Genomic DNA, 24,447 nt, shown 5'->3' on the forward strand with positions numbered 1-24,447 from the left:
CCATCTTCTCCCCGCCATTGTCACTTTCTTTTTACTTTCCAAGGAAGTAAGATAGGTTTTATTGCGTCGCCCAGGAGTCAGGCGTTGACGTTCGTAGTTTTTAAAAGGCAATTTTCAGAAAAAAATGGAAATAATGAAAGTTTGAGTGAAAGGAACTTGGCAAAAATCATCAGTGATCAAACTTTTGAATTGTGCCAAATTGCACGCAAAATGCACACAGATTGGCATTACATACAAAATGCACACACAGGACAAAATTGCACACATTTTGTGTAATTACACACACATTGGCAACGCTGGTTGTAACTAACTGCATCGTCTGTTACTGGCAGTAGCTAAGTTTAACATTTGCTAATTCTATCAGACGTACGGGCTCTGATTGATTTGATTTGTTCTTGCTTTTAGTAGTTCGTAGTACCCAACTTCCTTGCGTAGCGGCGCTACAGTCTCCACAGTTTCAGCGAGAAGAGTAGCTGAAACTTCTTACATTATATCATCACTCTATGTAAAGTGGCTACAATTAAATTTAGGCGCTACACCAGTGCTTTCAGGGCCTTGATCCTGAGTGTAACTCATTTCCAGGAGGCTCGTGAAACATCCTGTACCTTGTTGATGCCCACCACAGGTGGAAAGTTATGAATAGATTGGTAGTTTCTAGGTTAGTATAAGTTGAAGTCTCCCGTATCACAATATGTATGCAGTCATTAAATTTATTTTGCTCTTTTGTTAATTTTAGCGTGGAAGAAGTGAAATGATAAAATATTCTAAATTCTTGAGTATAACTTCTAAATTTGTAAGAAGACATTAAGGAAAGGAAACATCACCTTTATGGGCACGATATGGTGTTACCCCTAATCTTGATATAATTAGTATTATAAATATATGTTTTAATATAACTGGAAAATAATTCGCTTTCAATTTTAAAATATCCAGGGAATATTCCCATATTAGTAAACTTTTGGTTTAAATTAGTACACTCAATTTTTATTTTATTGTGTTTCTTGTTGTACCACGGTAAGATGCTAATCGTACTGCGCATTAAAAGTTAACGTGGCAAAGTGTTCACCATGATTAGTGTTCACTAGATAGTATTCATTCTAATTTTATACTTTGAAGTTCCATACTCCAAGTGTACACTTCACAATTTTGGTCACAGCCAATTTTCTACCTGTCAACTCCAGTACTTAAAGAATCTATTTTAAAACATAGTTTATACCATTAAGCCTTTTGTTTGTTCTAAAACCAGATATAGCTATTTTGCATAAACCAATAAATTATAACGGTCATATTTACATTTACACATAACACGTTGAGTGCCCAAGAGAATCAAGTATAGTTTATATATATATATATATATATATATATTTGTCTTTAATATCCCTAACTAAAGCTACTTTTAAGGCTAAAGAGGTTCATGTCAAGAGATTGTAAACAATTGGTATAACGTAAACAATAATGTTAAACTTTCTATGTACGAGGCACATCCAGAAAGTAAGTTTCCCACGCGTCCCATAGCCAGGAAACCGTATGTTGCGCGAAGCGGCTGCGTATACCTGAGAGAGTAAGGTCGTAGCATGGCACATGCACTAGTGCTCTCAGTAGCGTCGTGGCAATGGTTGAAGATGGACGTTCCTATTCCAACTTCCGCTGCGTGTGAAGTGAGAGCAGTGATAAAGTTTTTGAATGCACAGGGCATAGCACCAATCGAAATCCATCGTTAGCTATGCCAGGTGCATGGGCCTAACGGCATGAGCAAGCAGTTCCTGCAGATTTTCTGCTCCTTATTGCACACCACTGTCACGGAGTGCATGTTGATCAAGAAGTTTTGTGTTGAAGCAACTAACCCTAGAGCACAAAGCAAGGCGCATAGAGTAAGCATTGACATTTTTATAACGATACAGCTGACGATGAATTTCAATCTCTCTCACGTACACGCAGCCGCTTCGCGCAACATATAGTTTCCTAGCTATGGAACGCGTGGGAAACTTACTCTGTGGATGCGCCTCGTACTTTGGTGTATCGTACACCTTAATGTTTCCTCCTCTCACAACTTTGTTAATTGAGCTTGATTCACTTCTGCTCTGAACACCTCATATCCTAGTTCTATTATAGGAGAATTATTATAACATGACTTTTTCTTTGTATCTTTACAGGAAAGCTATTTATTACAATGAGTATCATTAGCCATATCTTCCTATTATTTTTGACTAGTGCCTACGCCAAATCAATTATTGGAACATCAACTAGCACAAATAATAAAGAGGGAAACGTGTGTGTATTTTCTGCAGTGAATTTATGTTTGAAATATTTCTCAGCACAAAAATATATTTCTGTAATTTTTGGAAGAAAGCTTTCTAATATTGCTGAAACATTTGTTCGTCAACTACATCCACATATTCCAGCAATACTGTTTGAATTCCCCAAGACAATTAACATTAAGAATGAAAGTATATATAGAAAAATGTATTTAAGTGCAAGATACTCTGATGCTTCCGTGTTACTAATAGATAACGAAGTTTCGATTCAAGAGCTCTTGGTGAATATAAATAGTATGTTATATTTGAAGACGAAAACTCAAATTTTAGTTGTTGTGACTTCTAAGCTCTCCTATGAAGAACAGGAAACTCTCTTGACTGTACCCAAACATTTTGGCATTTTTGATGTGGTTTACATTCTATTAGATACAGATAGAAACCAACATTTTAACGACTGTACGAAACAAAATAACTCACCAATTGTATTAGCACAAAATTCTTTTACAAACATTACACAAAAGGTCACTGATATTAAGTTAGTAAGCACTTTAAGGAGATGTTACAATCTTTATGGTCACCCACTAACTGTTACAAGCTTCTCAAATCTTCCGTACGAAGATTTACAAGTACTTCCAAGTGGGACTATAGAATACAAAGGTGTAAGTGGAAAAGCTTTCGAAACTTTGATCCAATATATGAATTTTACGCCAATTCATAAAATACAATACAAATCCTTAAATGTTTATGGGAAGGAACTCGACAACGGAACTTGGACAGGGGTTGTTGGAGACATAGTAAGTGGCAGAGTTGATCTTTGCTACAACTCAATGTTCCACACTATAGCACGAGAAAAGGTTGTTGATTTTTCAATACCAATTTTTATAGTAGACGTGTGCTTCATGGTTCCACGTGCTGGATTAGTTCCTCTGTGGAGGGCTTCAATGTCTACATTTGAACCTGGATTATGGTACCTAGCAATTGGCACATTTTGGTTCATTCAACTTTCATCAATATTCACTGAACGAGTTGAACAGAAGATTGGTAAATCACAATATCGAAACAATGTTCCATTATTACTTTTCATGTTTGGCATTTTCGTGTCTCGATCTGTAAATATACACCAAATTCAAGGTAATCGAAGAACAATTTTGTTTTTTACTGTGTACTTTGTGCTAATAATGAGCAGTCTGTACGAAGGATCATTTATCAAGAAAGTAACAGTAAGAGATCATTTGACAGATGTTAACACAATAGAAGAAGTTATAGAATCACTAGTGGATGTAGAAACGTATTCACCATCTCTCTGGAGAATGGTAGCAAAATCAAAGAGCAGTGAACTAAACAAAATCAAACAGAGGCTGAAATATTCTAGTAATTTGACTGAAATAATCCACCGCATTGCAACAAAACGAGACTTGGTGACTTATGGAAGCAAGCCATTTTTAAAATATCGTGTTATCCTTCAAACTGGTCAGAGGGAAGGAATTTTATTTCATTTTGTTAAAGAAATAATCTCTTCGTCGACAAAATCATATCCTGTTCCTAAGGGATTCCCCTGTTTATACAGAATGAATAGTTTAATTCGTCGAATGCAAGAGAGTGGTCTTGTAGCAAAGTGGTTTGAAGATGTTATTCATGGAGATAAAGAGCAAAGGATTGATACAAAAGCAAAGGTGAGACTCTCCTTAAAACATCTTCAAAGTGCATTTGTACTTCTTTTCGGTTTGCTGGCAGGAGTAATCCTTATATTCGTGGGAGAAATTTGTAAACATTACATAGATGTGTGTATTATTAGAAAGAAATTGGATAGGAAGAAGACTGAAAAAGAATGTAAAGTATTTCAGAAAGTCCAAAAGTGAAGTTCAAAGCTTCAAAACAACACTTCTTATAAATACACTGTTCACACTTCTGATAAAAAACAAGTTTCTGTTGAAATCATATCTGTGGGTGCACGCAAGAACATGATATGTGACATTTTTGTGAAAAGTGAGTTATCGTCATTCATGAAGGCTCCAGAGGTCATTCGAGGGGCCCACATGGTATCAGGAATTAGAATTAACGCCTGTAGCGTGCAAGAATCTGATATGTTCTAGCTGCATTCTTTTCTTTCCACTCTTGATGCAAACGACATTGTAGTGGACTTTTAATGATGCACAACACAATTTTCTGTTACCTGGTCGTACTTTCCTATATTGTGACAGGGATTTTGGAATTATTGAAAAGAAGAAGAGGACTGCAACAGCAGTATACACTCCACATCAGTGGGCCGACATTATTAGAATATCAAAAGAGCCAAACCTTTTCAAGTAGCAGAAATAACGACAAATATGTTCCTTTCCCTTGCTCCTGTTATTTCATCATTAGCCTTCCGCAAAGAATGTGTTCAGGGTGAAGCAGTTTACATACAGAAAGCTTGCAAAGTTAGGATTACGAAGGTGGAATCTGGAACTGTCCATATCTCTTACCCTCCGATATAACTAAATGGCAAACGATCATCATCGCCGTGGGTGGCCAGCACCCACATCTCTAGGAATCTCTGTACTTCGGATGAAGAAACTTATCTGTTGCGAAAGTAAAGGATTTGCGAAAACCTCTTACTTGCATTCCACCGGAACTGCTGAGTTGAGTTGATTTTGAGTTTAACGTCCCTCTCAACAGCGAGGCTATATGAGACGGTCCACCAGAACTGCGAGACTACTAAGTAAAGTCAGCGTAACCAAATCCTCACACGGCTTTAAAGGAAACTGAACACATTAAAGTAAGTCACATGATTCCTTATTATATAAGAGAGATAAATCAACAAGTACTTTTAGTTGAGGATTGTCTTTCGATTGAGCTGGTGAAAAAAAAAGTTTTGCATTTTTTATCTTCTTGTACAGAAAGCCATATACAAACTTAGTGAACACGTTGTATAATCTTTATAGCTCCATATTTAATGTGTTGGATTTAGTTCAAAATGACTTTAACATTTTCTATATTATTGATACTACCATTGTTAATGATACATTAGCAAAATATACATTTTTTGGTATAAGTTTAGTGATGGCAGCAGTCCATCCTATAGACATTACACTCGTGCCGTTTATATTTTGTTTGGAGTGTTATTTATGAGCGGTTAGGATAAATGTTCTACTTGAGTGCAGAACAAGTCCGTTGAAAACGATGTGAGTGTCAAGTATATTCAGAGTGTTACTCCACTGCCAAAAAGATCACAGCTTTCTATAGGTCAACATATCGAAAGAGATCTAGACGAAGAAAGCGAAATAGAAACGCTAGCAGAGGAAGAAACTGGTGACAATGGAGACTAGTGTCACCATCCTGTAACATATCAGGTTCATGCACGCTAAGAACTGTCTGTCGAAAGTGTCATTTTTCTTTCCAATTATTGTGTACGTAATATATTCGTATATAACCAGACAGCGATTTCTGGATATTATATCACGATCATTTACTAAATACTAAAACCAAAATGTAACGATCAAAGCAGTTAATATAGGCATTATAGCTTGAAAACTTTTCAGCTCTTTATTTCAAAATGCTTTATATGTAACGTATCAGGTTCTTGCATGCACCCACAGATATTATGTAAATTATAGTGTGATTAATAGTACCCTAACTCTAACTGAAATTATTTAACCTTAGGCAATGAATGAAGTGAAACAAAATATACAATAAATTTACCTCAATTTTAACTACGATAGTCTTACGTTACTTTTATAAAATGTTAAAAATGTCCCCTATGAACATCAAAACACAAGTTGACATACACGTTGGTTGCCACCACTTTTCTTGATGTGTTAGGTTGGATGTCCCTTCACTGCACTGATTATGTTGTATCGCAGCAATTCTTTAAGCGTTCTTTAGTTGATATCGTTCGACGTGTTCAACAAATAACTCTATAGATGGAAATATAGTGAGATCAAAACATATGTACGAGTGGATCATATATCATACAATATCAGCAGATTTCAGAAGAATTCGCGAAACATCTGCATACTAATGTTTATTGCAAGACTTGAAAACAACTATAGGATTAATCTTCTTGAAACATAGTCACAAACACAATAACAATGTCCATGTGTACATCAGAATTTATAGTAGGGTAAGGGAACCTATGTTGGTGATATATTGGTGATATTTTTTCTTTTTCTCTCACAAACGCAATTGTGCCTCGAATCCCTTTCTACACAGCCAATAGATTTTTCAGACATATTAGTTTCTAATCCTCTAGATAAAACTGCTCTTTCTTTCAGTCAGCGAGTTGTAGAAAATATGTAATGATAGAGTGTCGTATTGAGGAGATTTTGTAGTTATCGGCAAGTAACATTAGGTTTTATATTATTTCAGAGGCGTAGACTAATACAAAACACATTGGTAGAATGTATTCTACTCTCAAGACATTGGGAAGTGGTATGATGGCTAAATTTGCTAGCTTTCTTTATAATTATGCATTGTATAGCCTTAGCAATCTAGTAAAAAATTAGCTTTTTCAACACATTTATGAAAATATCAGGCAGACTTTATTTCGAAGAATTAAAGAATGCATTTAAATTTACTTATTTTAGTTTTCAATGCATTAAAATGTTAGACCAGGCATCCAATTAACCTTTTTTTAGTGATTACAGTGTCGTACAGGATATCACCAAATTAGGTGTATCGCTCAAGATTTGTATCACCAACTTAGGTGTATCACTTAAGATTGTATCTCTAACTGGTCACTCAGAGCAGTTTGGCGAAAACTTTTCAATGTTTATGTGGTGAGAAAACAAACTGATAAATCAAACAAACGGAATTTTCACAGCATTTTTAAAATACCCTTTGTGAAAGCATTTTCAGCACAAAATATAAAGAATGCTTTCAAGTCATGTGGAATCATACCACTTAACGGTCGTGTTATTCCCAAGAAAAAACTTGTTCCATTCGTACTGACAGTATTCTAATCCACATACAGCAGGTCCGCCTTTGAGAGGACATCCGAACATCTGGATAGACAGTTAGCACCTTAACCTATTAAGAGGACACCCGAGCATCCGGAACTAGAGCCAACTATTGAAAAACCATCAACTTCACAAAGCAGAACCTCTCGTCTCCAGTAAATATTATCCTAAAACTTCTACCACCGAACGCTAGAAGCAAGTCCACAAGAACAAGGACAATCGATAGGAAAGCCAAGCTCCTAAAATATAGCCAGGCACGTCCGTCAGAAACTAGGCCTAGTGCACATTCAATAACTAAAGGCAACACAGTTCTTGATCATCCTGGACCCAAGGAATAAAGGTGTGGGGAAACGCGGGGTTGACGTTCCCCACTTTCAGAAAATATCTGTGCCGTTCCCCCACTTTATGAAAAAATACAGTGTATTCGCTAACTCCATCACCTTTGGTGCAAGCGGTCCCGGGTCCGATTCCCGGTGGGGGCCACTCGGTCAAAAAGTGTAAGAGCTTTTTCAGGCTAGCCATCTTGAGTGAGGTTTTTCCTGGGTTTCCCTCACTCACACTAAGCAAATGTCGGGATGGTACCTAACATAATGGTCCCAAGCCGCTTCCTTCCTTCTCCAATCTTTTTAAATTCTTTCCCTTTCCCCAGATAGTGTACTCACCGAGGGACGTCATCCCTCATATACATGACGGGCTAAATGGCCTTAGATGCCGACAGCCCAGAAATCTAATTCATAGTCCTTTTAATCCTGAGCAGAGCAAGATCCTGAGATGAATATTCGGGCCCAAGAGGAACGGGAATGGGGAATGGCAGAAACTTCATAACGAGGAACTACATAATTTATACGGTTTATCAAGCATTGTTAGGGTAATGAAGTCTAGGAAGTTTAGGTGGGCAGGTCATGTAGCTAGGGTGGAAGAAAGTAGAAACGCTTTTAAAGTCTTGACTGGAAGACCAATCGGAAAACGACCATTAGGAAGACCTAAACGCAGATGCAAGGACAATATTAAGATGGATCTCGCAGAAATAGGAATACAAAGTAGAAACTGGATCCAACTGGCTAAGGATAGAAGTCAGTGGAGAGCTTTTGTGAACGCGGCACTGAACCTTCGGGTTCCATAGGCCATAGAGTTAGTTAGTTATTTAGTCCTTATGTTCAATATATCGCCCTATCATTAATGTTGAAATCATTTAGGACTACATATTTCTATATGTCTACTTATACCAATGAAACTTTCTGAAGCTATTTCGCCTGTTGGATATGTCTCATTTGAAAATATTTTCCATTCATTTTATAAGTTTAGATAATAAGGGGTGTTTGAATGTAGCTATATTTGAAACTTATTTTATATTGTTTATACCTTTATTATCGTAATCCTTTAGAATCCTGAAAAGATAATTTGTTATATTTCCATATTTTATGTGGCATATTTCCAATTTGTCAAAGGTGTTACAAATAGGAATAAACACACTTCTATAGCTTCATTATTTTCTAAAATCCAATTCAATTAATTATATTTAGGTTTGGCTTTCTTTGTAAATAATGTCATTATAATTAAAAAAAAATAAAACTATTTGGAGTAACGGCCTATTTGTGAGCCTAAGCCTGCTACAGCGCCATCTGCTAGGACCGGCACAACTACGTCCAGAATAGCGCCCAGCACGTGGTCAGCACGCCGCGACGACTTGTCCTTAGCGTTACGTCTTGTTTTCACGTGACTCCCCAGTTTGCTTCACGACGCTGGTGAACGCCTAAAATTGGGAAGCAGCGGAAGGAATTTATAATGTTTATGTGCGGCGTTAATGCATCATCAAAATAAGAACCCATGTTACTAACTTAGGTAACAGGCAATAGAATTATATAGCACATACCACTCCCCCCACATGCATTCGAATAAAATTAATTAGTAATGATTTTACGTATTATATCTCAGACAATACCGCAACCATTTTTGACTAACATTTAGCAATTAGAGACAGTTTATTTACAATGTAAATGTATCACCAAATAAGGTTCCTTTACCCCAGTGTTAAAAAAATTTCCGCACGATTCACCATCACCAATATCTCGCCGAAAAGTCTCATTACATCATACACAGTGGCTGAACCTGTGATAGAAATATCACAAAACCAACCACTAGGAGAGACGTCACCGGAACGTTCATACGATTTTGTTATAATACACGCTTCTGCCAAAGGAACTGTCCGTTCTTGCATGGTAAAATTTACAGCGCACTGGTTTTCTTTAGTCCATGATTTCTTATCAATCTTAGCACATGCGCGTTGTCACTTATCGCTGCTGTGTGGTTTTGGTAAAGAATTTACGAAGTCCCATACAAATATCACAAGCAACAATAATCATAAATATTTCAATGTTGTTCAATTAATTATATTTTAAACTCGCCGTTTGGTAACATTTGAACAATTTTCACTACCAAAATGTTAACACACCGACTTTTAGAGTACGTCGTCCAGACTTCAAATGAAAGGATAAACTTGATATTGGGATAAAAAAGATGTAAATGAAACATTAGTATTGGAAAAGTTATGTTGAACAGTTCAATAATGTAACTATTGTCGCTATGGTTCGATGACATAGTCTTTGCACTCGACATGCTGTTTGAAATTTCATTTCATAAGTTCAAATTACGTGTCATTGTAATATTGTGATGGAAATAGTAATTAATTTGTTGTGTAGATGTATGTGTTATTAATATGCTAAACTTTATGAACATATCTAGTCGCATCTAAGCTGCACCATTATCAACAGAAAATGAATTACTTATATGCATTTAAAATAATAATTTGTTCTTCTACTTTATTCTGTATGGTATCCGTTTCCGTTAATTATTGTATGTCTAGAAAATCGTCAATACAACTACAACCTAATCTGAAACCTAATGTGAAAAATTAATCTGTACTTTCTACTAGTATTGCCTGTCTTTTTTAAAACGCTAGAAGTGAGGTACAATACTAATGTATGGGAGCTCTTCATTTGAGTACGAATATCGCATTCAATTTCATGAATTAAAATAGGCCTATTAAAGCGAATATTTCCAAACGTTCTTCTCCTCGAATAGCCTGTCAGTTTGGCACACTAGTGCATACTAACTTCAGAGTTTTGGACTTCCACTGACCTTGATATAATGTTATTAGACTTCCAAACTATATGCTATAAGTGTCGGAAGTCTTATAGAATGGCTGTGCGTCTGTCTGTCGACTGGTAAAGAGAAAAGCAGTAAGCGATATCAAGAAGCAGTTTATTGTCAATCGATTCAGCTTTCCAAGAATATCATGCTCTTTTCCGTTAAACTGTCATTCAAACCATTAAAATTAGCCATTTCAGTCTCCAACGTTTATTGCCATAGAACCAAAACGGCAATAGATAGTAACAAGCAACCTTTTGTTAAATCGATTCAGCATCTCAATGACACATCGGAAGTGTTTGATGCCACATATTTATTCTAGCCCCGGGCCTTCAGATGAGTTAAGCCAGTCCTGTTCAAACATACATTTGGCGGTGCGCCAGCGACTCGAATATTGCCTTTCCACAACCAGAACTTTATGGTTGGCAAACTACAAATGGAAAATTGGTGCCCACTCAGGGAAATAGACCATTAAGGAATCTATGACTAAAAATTGACCGGAGTTAGAGTCTTGCACCTGTAAACGTATGTGCTACACAAACAAATGCAAGTGTGTGTTGGCTTCAGTAGCTGTACAGCATGAAAACCTGTAGCTGTAATGGGAACAATTTTTATATTTGGTCTAGGAATTAATTCGTGCGGTTGGTACGCACACATTGAAGCTGTAGTACAAACACAAAATACATAAATACCTTAAGAAAAATATTGTCCATCGCTAGCCACCACTTTCGCCCATCTGTCAGGCAATGTACGGATTCCGTGGCGAAAGAAGTCCTCATCCTTGGAAGCGATCCAGTCAGAGACCCATGTTTCGATATCTTTTGAAGAAGTAAACCGCTGTCCAATCAAATCGTTGTTCATGCAATCGAACAAGTAGTAGTCCGAAGGAGCAACGTCTGGTGAATACGGCGGGTGGGGTAAAACTTCCCATCCGACATTTTCTAAATAGGTTTTGACCGGTTTTGCGACATGTGGGCGAGCGTTATCATGTTGAACAATAAGTTTATCATGTCTGTTCTCCCATTCTGGTCGTGTTCTGGCCAGAGCTTGCTTCAAACGCATTAATTGTCGTCGATAACGTTCTCCATTCATAGTTTCACCCGGTTGCAGCAGCTCATAGTACACCACACCTTTCATATCCCACCATATGCACAGCATAACCTTTGCACAGTGAATATCTCGTTTTGGTTGTGATGGACCTGGTTCACCTGGTTTCACCCAGGCCTTTTTTCGTTTAGGGTTCTCGTAATGGATCCACTTCTCATCACCCGTAATAATTCGATGCAGAAACCCCTTTCTGCTCTGTCGTTGAAGCAGCAATTCGCAAATGGTTTTTCGTCTTTCAACGTCTCTGTCTTTCAATTCATGTGGAACCCAATGTGACATCTTTTGAATCATTCCCATGGCTTTCAAGCGTTTGGAGACTGTTGTTTGATCAACGCCTAATGCTGCTGCAAGTTGTTCCTGCGTTTGACACGAATCCTGCTCGAGCAATGCTGTCAATTCTTCGTCTTGAAATTTTTTTGGCTGTCCAGCTCGCTCTTGGTCTGCCAAGCCGAAATCACCACTTCTAAACCGCGCAAACCACTTCTGACACGTTCGCTCAGCTAGAGCATGGTCACCATACACTTCCACCAAAATACGATGACTTTCAGTCGCACTTTTCTGCATGTTAAAGTAATGCAGCAGGACACCCCGCAAAAACACTTTATCAGGCATAAATTGCGCCATGTTCACTTAACTACAAACTGGTGTTGTTGACGCTTTAATCCACTGCCCTATACTACGAACGATACGCGATAACAGGGGTTTGCAACACATGTGTGGATACACGGAACTGTGGGACGCTCCGTTCGTTGCGCCATCTCTTGTCCATCCGCACGAATTAATTCCTAGACCAAATAATACACTAACAAACACCTATGTACCAGAAAATGATTCATTTAATGCGGATTTGAAAGAATAAAGAAATATGTAATTTTGCAAATATTTTGCGCAGATTTGATATAATAATATAAAATATTATTATAATTCTGCTTGTTTCCAGTAATTAGTAAGTATTTATTCAAGTTCGATATAATATTCTCATAAATTACATACAAATATTTCTTACATTATTTATATTTTCTGCTTTTTCATTATGGTAAGATAAATATTTTGGTTAAAGAAATAAGGAATTATTTTTAACGACCGGTGGAGAGATCGCACACAAAGAGTTGACAAATCGGAATTACCCTGAATATTAACTGTAAATGAATTTTAACACTATAAACGACATAGTTTTATCTCAAAATGTTGTGATCCTTAACGCGCGGTCATGTCAATTAGCCAGAGATCTAGAAATGATCATGACAGTGCAGGAGAGCTCAAGGGAGAAGGATGAGAACTGTTTTTCAAATATTGGAAAAGAATCAGCTTTTATCTCGGAAACAAAACCTTCATTGCTTGACTTGAGATGAAATTCAGTGGTGCCATTCGGAGCATCAGCATTCGAATCAAAGCGCACTTGTCTTCAAACTTACCTCTCTGTACGGCTATTTCTGGAAACAAACCTAACAATATTGGCACCGTTGGAAAGGTAATTTAATGCTCTACAAATTTAATTAGGGATGTTCTTTCCATGTCCCAACTCACTGGGGAGATACAAAGAGAAAGAGAAAATATTAAGGTCAAAATATGTCACTTTTTAATGTTTATGTTAAACTTTCCGAAAACCCGTTGGGTCTATCCAAAGCGTGAGTATACAGAATCGTAAAGCAGGAAAAAGAAATTCATTAATATCTTAATTCGTTTTGGAGATATGGCCTTTTATTAGAAACGCTAATTTTCTAGCTTCAGTAGAGGGGGGAGCGGTGTACGGGAGTAACGTCAGCTCGTGTCAAGCGACCGGCGGTCTAGAAATGATCAGGATAGTGGACTTGATGATTTAGGACCACCGGGTGCTTTTACTCTTTCGGGTTGATCCAACTCCTTATTTTGAAGATTTTTCCGGATTCTGCCTCACGATTATAGGGAAATAAATGGATTACACAGGTGATATGAGTCTTTAATACTAAGGGGCCTCCGAAGCAAACAGGTCACAGAAGGATTTGGTAACGCTTTCAGTTACTCAAGTATCGTGTCAGCGAGAATTCAGTTATCTTAAATTAATTAAAGCTCGTACGGGTTCGTCTTTGTCTAATCATATTCTGAATCATTAATTCTTACGGCCATTGGAAGGAATATTCTGCAAAAACTCTCTAATGATGAAATTATCTATGAAATTGTGAAATCTTCTTCTGTCTTTAGAAAAACGCTGCTATAAGAATTGGTTTGATAGATGAACTTTATAACTCACGTTTCTTATAAGAATTGCAAAATGCATCAAATACATGACTGACAAACGCGCTATCACCTCTGTGTAGTCAACTAAATTTGCGAATTTTTACATCAAAAGTTCGTGGTGTTCGTTCCGTTTTCTTTCTTGATTTTGAGACGGTGATTCCTAAGTGCCGTTAGTAGAAAAATATTTTAGGCTGTAATGCCAATATATTGTAGTAATGCTCTAATTTAAGTAGCGTAGCGTTTATTTAAAATGTTTAAAATGTGTCTCCCAAAATTTCTGTGTTTTCAAATTGTTACTTTTTTCACCTCCATAATTGGATGGTTACTCAATGTTCTTCATTATACAGTATATCATGTAAACAAATCTACAAAGATAGACTATTATTTTACGCAATAAAGTTAAGTTTATTGTAATTTATTCATTCATTTGCATGAACCATTCATGAAAATTAAATTCCTCAATTTTGAAGATGGAATCGTATCATATTCAGATCTCTTTCAGTATAAGCAGTCGCTGCTTTGAAGGCACATGTACGATTCATTGCAAAGATTTTCAGACTGTAGACAATAAAGAAAGCGAAATAATACTTGGCTATAGATATGCATACACAACTTTACATTTCGTGGAGGCAGGGGTTTAACCATTTAAGTTTCTAGCTAGGGGTTCATTCCTGAAAGGGCAGTCGAGACTCTAAATCAACTCGGTATTCATCAAGGCCCTTAAGCATCATTCTCCGGATGGGCCCTTGTACTCCCAGTCCGCCTCTGATGCTACATACGCACTGCCCTTAGATGTTACATCATGCCGTTGTAAGATGTCTGACATCTAACAATCTTCCGTATATTACATACGTATGTGTATGTTACATACGTCAGCTATGTGTTACATAAGGTCATTTAGGGAGATACCGAAACTCAGGAGATCTCGACACTTTTAAGGTCTGGCAAAGCTAGTGATCATACACGCACGCGAGAAGAAACATTCAGAACGTTGAAGGTGAGTGTCAGTTCTCAGTGACAAGTTCCATATTCACAGTCAGAGAAGTTAATTTTGCCTGTTGCAACAGAAGCAGAAGGCTCTAAAATTGGTACATAAAGCTTTATTTAAGAAAAAATATCCATGTTATAAGTGTGAAGAGACCAATATTTATTGACTTTCGTTGATCTCCCACAAAATCGTTTATTCTTTAAGACTTATCTTCGGTGTTGTGAGATTATTCTTTTTTTTCTTTTCTTCCTAATTACATAAAGCTATCTCTTATGTGTCGAAGAACGCTAGTTATTCGGATGTCTTAGTTTATGAAATTCATGTATGTCTGAGAATTTAGTCTACGTTTCTCTTCCGTAATTTTGTGTTTTCGTGGCTAAATCGTGGAAGTGTTTGTTTATGTTATATAATGTATTATGTCAATGTGTATTTTATGTAATAAAGCTGAGAGAGCTCCTTTCCTTACTATCTGTCCATCTCTGACGTCATGAGTACCTGTTGGGACGAAAACATCTCATCTACACGTGTCTGGAGTCAGCAGGATTACCAGAAGATCTTTGTCTTTAAATACTCCCTCCATCCCGGAAACAGGGAGTCACACGGAGCCTTCAAAGACACACGGAGCCTTCGAAGTCTCACGGAACCTTTGGAGTCGCTTGGAGACTTTGGAGTCGGTCATCGAGGACTTTAGTCGCGAAGTTATCAAAAGACAGTCATCGGAGTCGGTCCGGGGAGTGCACGGCAGTCAATCGGGCACTTCGGGAGTAATTTGGAAAACAAACCGAACAGTTTATATTTCGGTTTTCGACATATTGAACACCAGACGAATAACAGGAGGAAGCCCAGCAGAGATGAAGCTACAGGTACTGTGACGTCAGATTTCTTCCTTTCTCTTCCTTACCTCTTACCTATCCACACTCTCTCTCCAAAAAAGCTAAAATTCACATTTTTATTTCTTATAAAATCAGACGGGTGTCGTCCGGTCCCAGGACTCGTTCTACCATTGAGAAACATCCCAATAATCTCACTTTGACGACACAGCTTTCTTTGAAAATACTTTTCAAATTAAGCACCCGTAAAATAAGTTTCAGTAAGTTAAAAATTAGATATAGCGGTAATATATGTTGATGAAAGAAGGCAAAGTGTTAGTATTATGATAGAGTACACCCTCTGTATGCATGTGTGTAAGGCTGACACACATTGCTTGTTACAGTAACAACTCGTGCCATCTTTTGTTGATCAATGCATTTAGAGGATAAATCAACAGTGATTGTAGGGAGATTTCGACATGTAGCTCTTTTGTTATAAGGAAAGCCATCAAACAAAAGGCTGGTTCATCTTAGTATAGTCCGTCTGGTGTGTTCATCGTCATAGGTTTAGGTTACATTACAAACACGCATTCGCAACTTGTAGGTCATTTTGTACGATATAAGCATAACGGAAAGTACCTTTGGTTTTTAGATCAGCACAGTACACGTTCCAAAGATCCTGACGTATTAAAGAAAGCAACTAATACTAGTATAGAAATATTGTATCGCACTATACAGTACTCAAAATTGTCAATCCTTAATGCATCTTTCTTCCGCAGTTTGAAAAACAATTTCAACTTTCCAAGAGGGGAAGTTTCGAATAGAAAGATTTTGAATTTAAAAAACAGAGAAACAATTCTGATGTAAAATGTTAAATAAAACTGTCGGCACCAGCCATTCTACTGTGTAGAATCTCTCATCATCACCGTCTCCTTTAGCCTAACCGGCATAACCGTGGGACGTAAAACTTAAAGATTTATTTCTACTGTGTAGATACATAATTGAGCGATGTAATAACATTTCAGATGATTTGGTAATATACCTTGTTACAAAACATCACAATATTTTAAAAGATATTTTTTTCTAGTTAAGTCTGTTTCTGTAGAATTTTTTTTTTAAATATATGATGCGATTGGAATGTTTTACGTCAAGCGGCGCAACTGCTCAAAGGTAGTAGATATAATTGTCCGTTAGCGTGGAAGTATAGTGGCTTGGTATGCCCTTGATATGTGCTGCGAGAATCATTGCGATATTGTTCAGTACAGCGTAGCAACTTGTTGAGTACGGGCGTCTGCGTGTGTCGTGGCTGCACAAAATGGATGACAAATTGAAACAAAACGTTTCTCTCAAATTTTGTTTTAAAACCTAGAAATCTGCTTCGGAGACTTATGAATTCTTAGAAAGAGCGTTTGGAGATAAATGTGTCAGCCGGTCAAACGTGTTTATCTGGTTTAACAGATGTAATGATGGCCGCGACTCAGTCGAAGATTACTCCCGGTACAGCCAATCTCTCACGTCAAAAACCATGGAAATCACTGTAAAAATTTGTGATTTAGTGCGCTCGAAACGTAAACTTACAATTTAGGTATAGATGACGACCTAAATTTAAGTTTCTACGCGTTCAGTGAATCTTAACTTAATTTGAACATGCACCTAGTGTCCGCAAAATTAATTCCAAAATTGTTGTTAGACGAGCAGAAACAACATCGACTTGAATTGTCCCAAGACCTGCTTAAGCGAGCCAAAACGGACCCCGAATTGTTAAATAGGGTAATAGCAGGTGATGAAGATGGGTTGATGAGTATTACTCAGAAACAAAGGCCCAATTTTCTCAATGGAAGAGACCATATTCACCACGACCGAAGAAAGTGCAACAAAGTCGGTCGAATGTGAAGACAATGGTAGTCTTTATTATTATTATTATTATTATTATTATTATTATTATTATTATTATTATTATTATTATTATTATTATTATTATTATTATTATTATTATTATACCGGTATCGAACATCATGAATTTGCCTCTAGGGGAAGACCATCAATAAGAAATACTATAAAAGTGTCCTTCAGCGTTTGTACGAAAATTTGCGGAGGAGATGGCCTGGTTTCTTGTAAGAAAAGAATTGGGTCCTTCAACACGACAACGCACCGGTGCATTGTGCGTTACCGATCCAGGAATTTCTTGCCAAATTGAATATTTCTGTGTTCCTCAATCCACTTATTCCCCTGATTTGGGCCCTGCTGGATTGTACCTGTTTCCTAAATTTTAAAATTTGTATCTGAAAGGGAAGAGATTTCACTCAATTGAAAACATCCAGGCAAATACGTTGAGAGTTCTTTTCACTCTCACGAAAGGTAATTTTCAGTAATGCTTCCAGAAGTGGAAATTCCGTTGGAATCGGCGTATTCAGGCAGAAGGGGACTACTTTAGAGGAGATTCATCCCAGTAGCCTGTAAGTGCTGCTATTTTTAAATTACAAGTTTAGTTTTAGAACTTTCCAATTACACCACGCACTAGGTTTCTCTCACATTTATATCTTTCAATGACAACCCCTTTGCAAACGAAAAAATTGTTTACAGTGAGGGTCTTTATGTATGTAGACAGGTTGGACTTCGCGAAGAAAAGTTGGAAAACACAGCTTTATACCAATAGTTTCCAGTTGGATGGCGTATGACGTAGGAGAGTGCCTCTGACAACTAGCAGAAATAAGCACTTGAAGAAGGAAGAAGAGGGTCAAATGATAGCAGAATACAATAAGCAAATGTTAAAACTGTACTTGCACTCGTGGATCCATCAGTGTTATGCAAATGAAACTATCAACTGCGCTATTAATGTTCTAGTTTGCCTATCACTACTGTTATTTATCGACGTCAGGTTATCTGACAGCTCCATATCCTCTCTGTATGATTTAGTGAGAGCAGGAACATCAAGGTATGTCATCACAGAGATTTCAATTGGAAATCACTACATAATACCCCATGCAAGCACTTCATTAAAAAAAACTATTGTGTGCTATTCTAACTAATATGATTGTGCAAGTCATTTGTATCTAAATAGTATCCTTGAATGTCCGTATTATACGAAATTTAACACTTAAATTAGTCTGTATTGTAAAAGTCTTTACATATCCATCACCTGAATACAAATAGGGGTAAGATAAGGAAAATTTGAAAACTGAAAAAACTGGAATAGAATATTGTAACAGGAAATTGCAATCTGAGGAACTGTGATGGTAAAACCATGGAAGGAAAGGTTAGATTTGTTGTTCAAATTAAAGAGGAAATAAATTTAGAAGATAAGTAGCGCCCCTAGTAATGAGAAAAGGGTACTGATAATGATTGTCTTATCCAAATATTTTTATTTTCTTAAAATAATTCTTTAAGTGAGTGTTTCTACTCAATTTTACCCAATTCCAATGCTTTCATATTTTTTAGGTTTCCTCGTTTCTATTTGAAATAACGACAGCAAATAAAATGTTGTTTCGTGAATATAATCTTCTCTCAAAAATCAATCTTATTTATAGACTTTAAAACATGTAGTTAATATACAGTCATAAATCTTTCACTATACAATATGGCGTGAAAAATATTATTAATTCAAGAATCTCACATCCTAATTCTTTTGTAAACTAATAAATCATCGTTTCTTGACAATTTCCTTAAACATGAAATTGTGTTTTTATTAGATTATGTTTACTCGCAGCAATTTCACAGTGACACATAAAAAATCATGTAATTTCAATACAAGAATAAAGTAAAGTGTCCAAATTGCAAAATAAATAATATTCCTTGAAACCAATTCCCTAGTTCTTTGTACAAACAAAAAGTCGGAACAATGATTTTGTTCTCCCTTTAACAGGAGCTTGTTTCATATTACTGGGAGCAGAGTCTTAAGAAAAACACTCACAGTTCAGTTACTTTATCTTCTGGCATTTAGTTCTAAACTCGTAAGTTAATTTCTTACATTATAAATTCTGTATATTCCTTTTTAATATAACTGTGTTGCTGTTCATTTATTTTGTAACTTCGCAAAAAGAAATGTTGATTAATCTTACATTTGTAAAATCCCTAAGGGAAAACAGAAGCATAATTAGAGCACAACCTGTCCTTCAACAACGTTTTCAAGTAACAGAAACAAAAGAAGGGGCAGAGGTCTGCAGTTCATTAGTGTAGATACCTTTCTTATAGGTACAGTAAGTATAACCATCAGTGACGACGCTAGATGGGAAAAGGTCGAGCTTTCTTGTTGATACCTTTCGCCTCAGACACGTATTTAAGATAAGCCAAGTCATACAAATTTATTCTTTTTAGTATACGCAAAAATAACTGCCCCCTACAAATGTTCTGACATCTACTTGCTCTCCCTAAAAAACTTAGATACTAGTCTACCTACTCTCCCTGGTGTCAGCAAACCTATGCGTCCCACCTATGCGTCAGCAAACCTATAGCAATGCCCACATTAGTACGTTTCCACCCACCCTTCATTGCGGAAGGATTGTAACATCGAGTTGAAAAATAGGTACCTGTTTTCAAATTGATTATGCAAATATAGCAACGGTACCTCTAGGAAGGAGACACACAGATGTCTAAAATCTAAACGTCTCCGTCACAATACAGACCGAATGAAATAGGTCTTGTGTTACTGCTTGTAGACACAGTACAATCCCTCCGGACCGACTCCAGTGACTCTTTCTCTGTTTCCAAGGTGTACGTGTGTAGTTTGAAATAGTACGTAAGTCGGATATTGTTAAACACCACCCATTGCTAGGCCTGAGACAAGAATAGAAAGGAAAACGTTCCGTATGCCCAGTCCAATGACTGGACAATCTCTCCTTTAACAAGTATCCCTTTTATCTGCGTCGCCATACATATTTCATCTTTCTAACCATTACTTTAGGATATGAGGTACTATTGGATTACGCCCCAATAAGACAATAAATATTGAGGCCTTCTGAAGATCCGGGGCGAAGAAGTTGAAACCCAGAGATTGATGCTAACCTGTGGGGAAAGTTGTATATTGTGGAATCTTCTGACATTAATTTTTCGGAAAGGGTTCATGAAAATTTTTATTGAAATAGGCAACATATTGGATGCCTTATATATAGGTCTAGCTAATAATCAAGGCCAATATAATTCTTTAAGGACGGGAAGTGAGCATAATAAGTCATTAAGAAACGTGGAATGAGTGCTAATTGTAAATTTTCGTTCGAAGTAGTAGTGGTGTAAACTGGGGCAGCGGTACCTGACCCAGAGCCCCATCTTCAAAGCTTGAAGATGATTCACTTGGCAGATAATAGAAATGATCAATTGTTCGATAATCAATTAAGCATCTCGATATGGTTGATAAACCAATAATCGTACTTGTCTCAGGATTTACGTCTGCACTTGGCTACATTTGCTGGAATCAAGACTTTGCAATCTCTAATAATGGTTATGCATAGCATACGGTTAAAGAGCAAGAAGTTGTCTGTTTTGCATAGCGAGTCACCATGGCGACTCCCAGCAATCCTCATTCACTGATTCACTGGTTTGGTCTCTTCCCAGCCACTATACCCTCTAGCACCTCCTTCATGATACAGTTCCTTCTTAGCCAATGTCCCGAAGAGGTTCTCTTCCTCTTCTCCATCATATTTAAATTTGTTCGTTTCTCCTCCTCCACTACTAGCATCATCTCATTCGTTTTCCGCTCGATGCAGCTAATACTCAATATTCTTCTCCATACGCGTAATGCCCATATTTAAGCTCTATTATTATTATTATTATTATTATTATTATTATTATTATTATTATTATTATTATTATTATTATTATTATTATTATTATTAAGTATTTTGCGTTTCGGCAAGTCCTGCGACTAATGAGGATTTTTTTTTCGATTTTAGATTTGAGCCTTGAAATGTTCTCGATCTTCAGCTTGTACTACCTAGAATACAGAGTTGAGAAGAATACTCATAAAATGCTTCATGTGAAATATTGTTCTGTATAGAGAAGAAAATTTTAAAAAAATCTGCTCTATACAGTACACTATTTCACATGAAGCATTTTATGAATATTTTTCTCAACTCTGTATTAAAGGTAGCACAAAACAGACTTTTTTTCATCCTAAAGATGAACTCTTCGTGGTTGAGCGGTTAGCGTACGCTCCATTGACGTGGGGGATCCGGGTTCGATTCTCGGTGGGAGCTCGTGTGGTTCGGATTCCACTTTAATCAGTAGCTCCACGTCTCGTATAGCCTCGCTGATGAACTGGACGTTAAACTCAAAATCAACTCAAGTCCTCCTAAAGCATCTTTCGCCATTCCTGTAAGAAAATATTGCTTTCATTTCACATTCGCTTCTCACATCATTGCTAATATTACTACTCAGGTATCGAAAGGTAGTCTTCTGTTCTATTTTCTCCCCTCTTACTTCTATATTTAACACCAACTGCTTCGTTCCGATCAGAATGGCTTTTGTTTTTCTAACATTTATTTTCATCCTATATTCTTCACAGGATGAAGAATTGATGAAATTCCGGCTGAGTTAATTTTAGCTGGAGGCAAAAAATTGTGGAACAAGATACACAAACTCATTCTCCTTATCTGGAACAAGGAAGAATTGCCACAAGAATGGAAAGAATCAATCATTGTTCCAATTCACAAGAAAGGCGACAAAACTGACTGTAATAATTATCGACGAATTTTTCTTCTGTCAACATCCTATAAAATCCTTTCAAATATTCTATTAGCAAGACTGACCCCATACGCAGATGAAATTATTGGAGATTATCAGTGCAGATTTAGACGAAATCGACCAACTATCGACCAAATATTTAACATTCGCCAAATACTCGAAAAAAAAAGTGGGAATACAACACCTCGGTACATCAACTATTTATTGATTTTAGAAAGGCGTACGACTCGGTTAGGAGAGAAACACTATACAACGTTCTTACAGAACTTGGAATATCGAGAAAGCTAATTATATTAATTAAGATATGTTTAAATGAATCTCAAAGTAAAGTCCGGGTAGGAAAATTTTTGTCCAAGAGCTTTCACGTCGAAAATGGCATGAAACAAGGAGATGCGTTGTCGCCATTATTATTTAACTTCGTTCTGGAATACGCTATAAGGAAAATCAAAGATAGCAACCAGGGCCTACAGTTGAACGGTATTCACCAGGTTATGGCATATGCTGATGATGTAAATTTAATAGGGGATGATAGGAGAACAATAGAAAGAAATGCAGAGATCTTATTAAACGATTGCAGGGACATGGGCTTAGAAGTAAATGCAGAGAAAACTAAATACATGGAAGTGCCTCGGGACCGGAATACAGCAAATTATGGATGCGTTAAAATATTAAATAATACTTTTGATAAAGTGGATAGTTTCAAATCTAGGATCAATATTAACAGAGGAAAATCATATTCACGAAGAAATTAAATGTCGACTAAAAGCAGCGAATTCGTGTTACTGTTCGGTTCAAAATCTCTTGTCTTCGCGAATTCTGTCGAGAAATTCGAAGCTTAAAATATACAAAACGATAATTATGCCTGTTGTTCTGTATGGCTGCGAAACATGGTCACTTACTTTGAGGGAAGAACATAGACTGAAAGTATTTGAGAACAAGATCCTGAGACGAATATTCGGACCCAAGAGGAACGAGAATGAGGAATGGCGGAAACTTCATAACGAGGAACTACATAATTTATACGGTCTACCCAACTTTGTTAGGGTTATCAAGTCTAGGAGACTTAGGTGGGCGGGTCATGTAACTAGAATGGAAGAAAGTAAAAACGCTTTCAAAGTCTTGACTGGAAGACCAATCAGAAAACGACCATTAGGAAGACCTAGGCGCAGATGGGAGGACAATATTAAGATGGATCTCGCAGAGATTGGAATACAAAGTAGAAACTGGTTGCGGTTGGCTAAGGATAGAAGTCAGTGGAGAGCTTTTGTGAACGCGGCATTGAACCTCCGGGTTCCATAGGCCATAGAGTTAGTTAGTTAGTTATTCTTTACAGCCCTTTCTCAAGCTTTCTAACATCATATTGATTTTGTTTTTCAGATTCCACAAGTGTCATATCATCTGCAAACCGTATACACCTAATTATTCTTCCTCCTCCAATCATTCTTCATTATTTAGTCTTCATTACATTTCTAAGTAGACTGCAAAATCCGACAGAAACAAAAGAAACGAGTTCCCCCACAAGTGTTTCTTGTTCCAATTTCTTGAATTAAATCATGTCATGTTGCAGTGATTACTGATTTATGAAATATAGACAGAACTGAATGAGTCGATTTTTGGTAAAAATTTTTCAGTAAAATTTAATTCCAAGATCAAGATACTTCTTCTGGATACACAAAAACGTTTTCTTTTTTTTCAGATACAGTGTTATGGGACTGTTATACAGGGTGCGGCACGTAAAACCGGCCCGTCGTAATATTCTGGTATATTGTGTTTTTGGCAACACTTAAATAATCTACCTTCCTACCAAGAGATGGCGTGCCGAGGTCGGGTCGACTTACGTGACCTGCAGCAGTCACGTGCAGCGCAGCCAGTGAAACTTGTCGAAACCAGTTGAGAAAAAGGCCTCGTTGTGTTAAGCCGGGTGAGTGTCAGTGTGTGATAATGCCGTATTCGATACCCGAGCGTGTTGCCATTGTTGAAGGGTTCATTCTCACTGGATCTTTTGTGAAAACAAAGAATTTGTTTCGGGAGAAATTTCCAGGACGTTCTGTGCCAGCAAAAAGCACCATTCAGGAATTGATTGAAAAATGGCGGCGTACAGGATCGGTTCAAAATGCTCCCAGGAACAGACGACCATCAATTAAAGATGCAGGTGGTGGAGGAGATAATGACAAGAAGTCCTCGAAAGTCAACCAGGAGATTGAGTCAACAGGTTCATGCGAGTGAGAGAAGTTGCAGACGTGTTTTAAGGGGACTGAAGTTAAAACCGTACCGGATAAGTGTTGTGCAAGAACTGAAGAAGCCTGACCTGC

General features: G+C 37.1%; 1 protein-coding gene across 1 annotated transcript; it reads left to right on the forward strand.

Moving 5' to 3' along the window:
* The first annotated feature begins 2,461 nt into the window (after positions 1-2,461).
* LOC145672609 (glutamate receptor ionotropic, delta-2-like) lies at positions 2,462-4,114 on the forward strand. The gene has a single exon (XM_081741768.1). The coding sequence runs from the start codon at positions 2,462-2,464 to the stop codon at positions 4,112-4,114; it is 1,653 nt and encodes a 550-aa protein (XP_081597894.1).
* The last annotated feature ends 20,333 nt before the right edge of the window (positions 4,115-24,447 follow it).

This window comes from Thermobia domestica, chromosome 16 (genome assembly GCF_964235325.1).
Source record: "Thermobia domestica chromosome 16, izTheDome1.hap1.1, whole genome shotgun sequence".
NCBI lineage: Eukaryota > Metazoa > Arthropoda > Insecta > Zygentoma > Lepismatidae > Thermobia > Thermobia domestica.

Bases quoted from the DNA above. Each gene is read 5' to 3' on its own strand.
- LOC145672609 (XM_081741768.1), top strand. From the start codon at position 2,462: ATGTATTTAAGTGCAAGATACTCTGATGCTTCCGTGTTACTAATAGAT.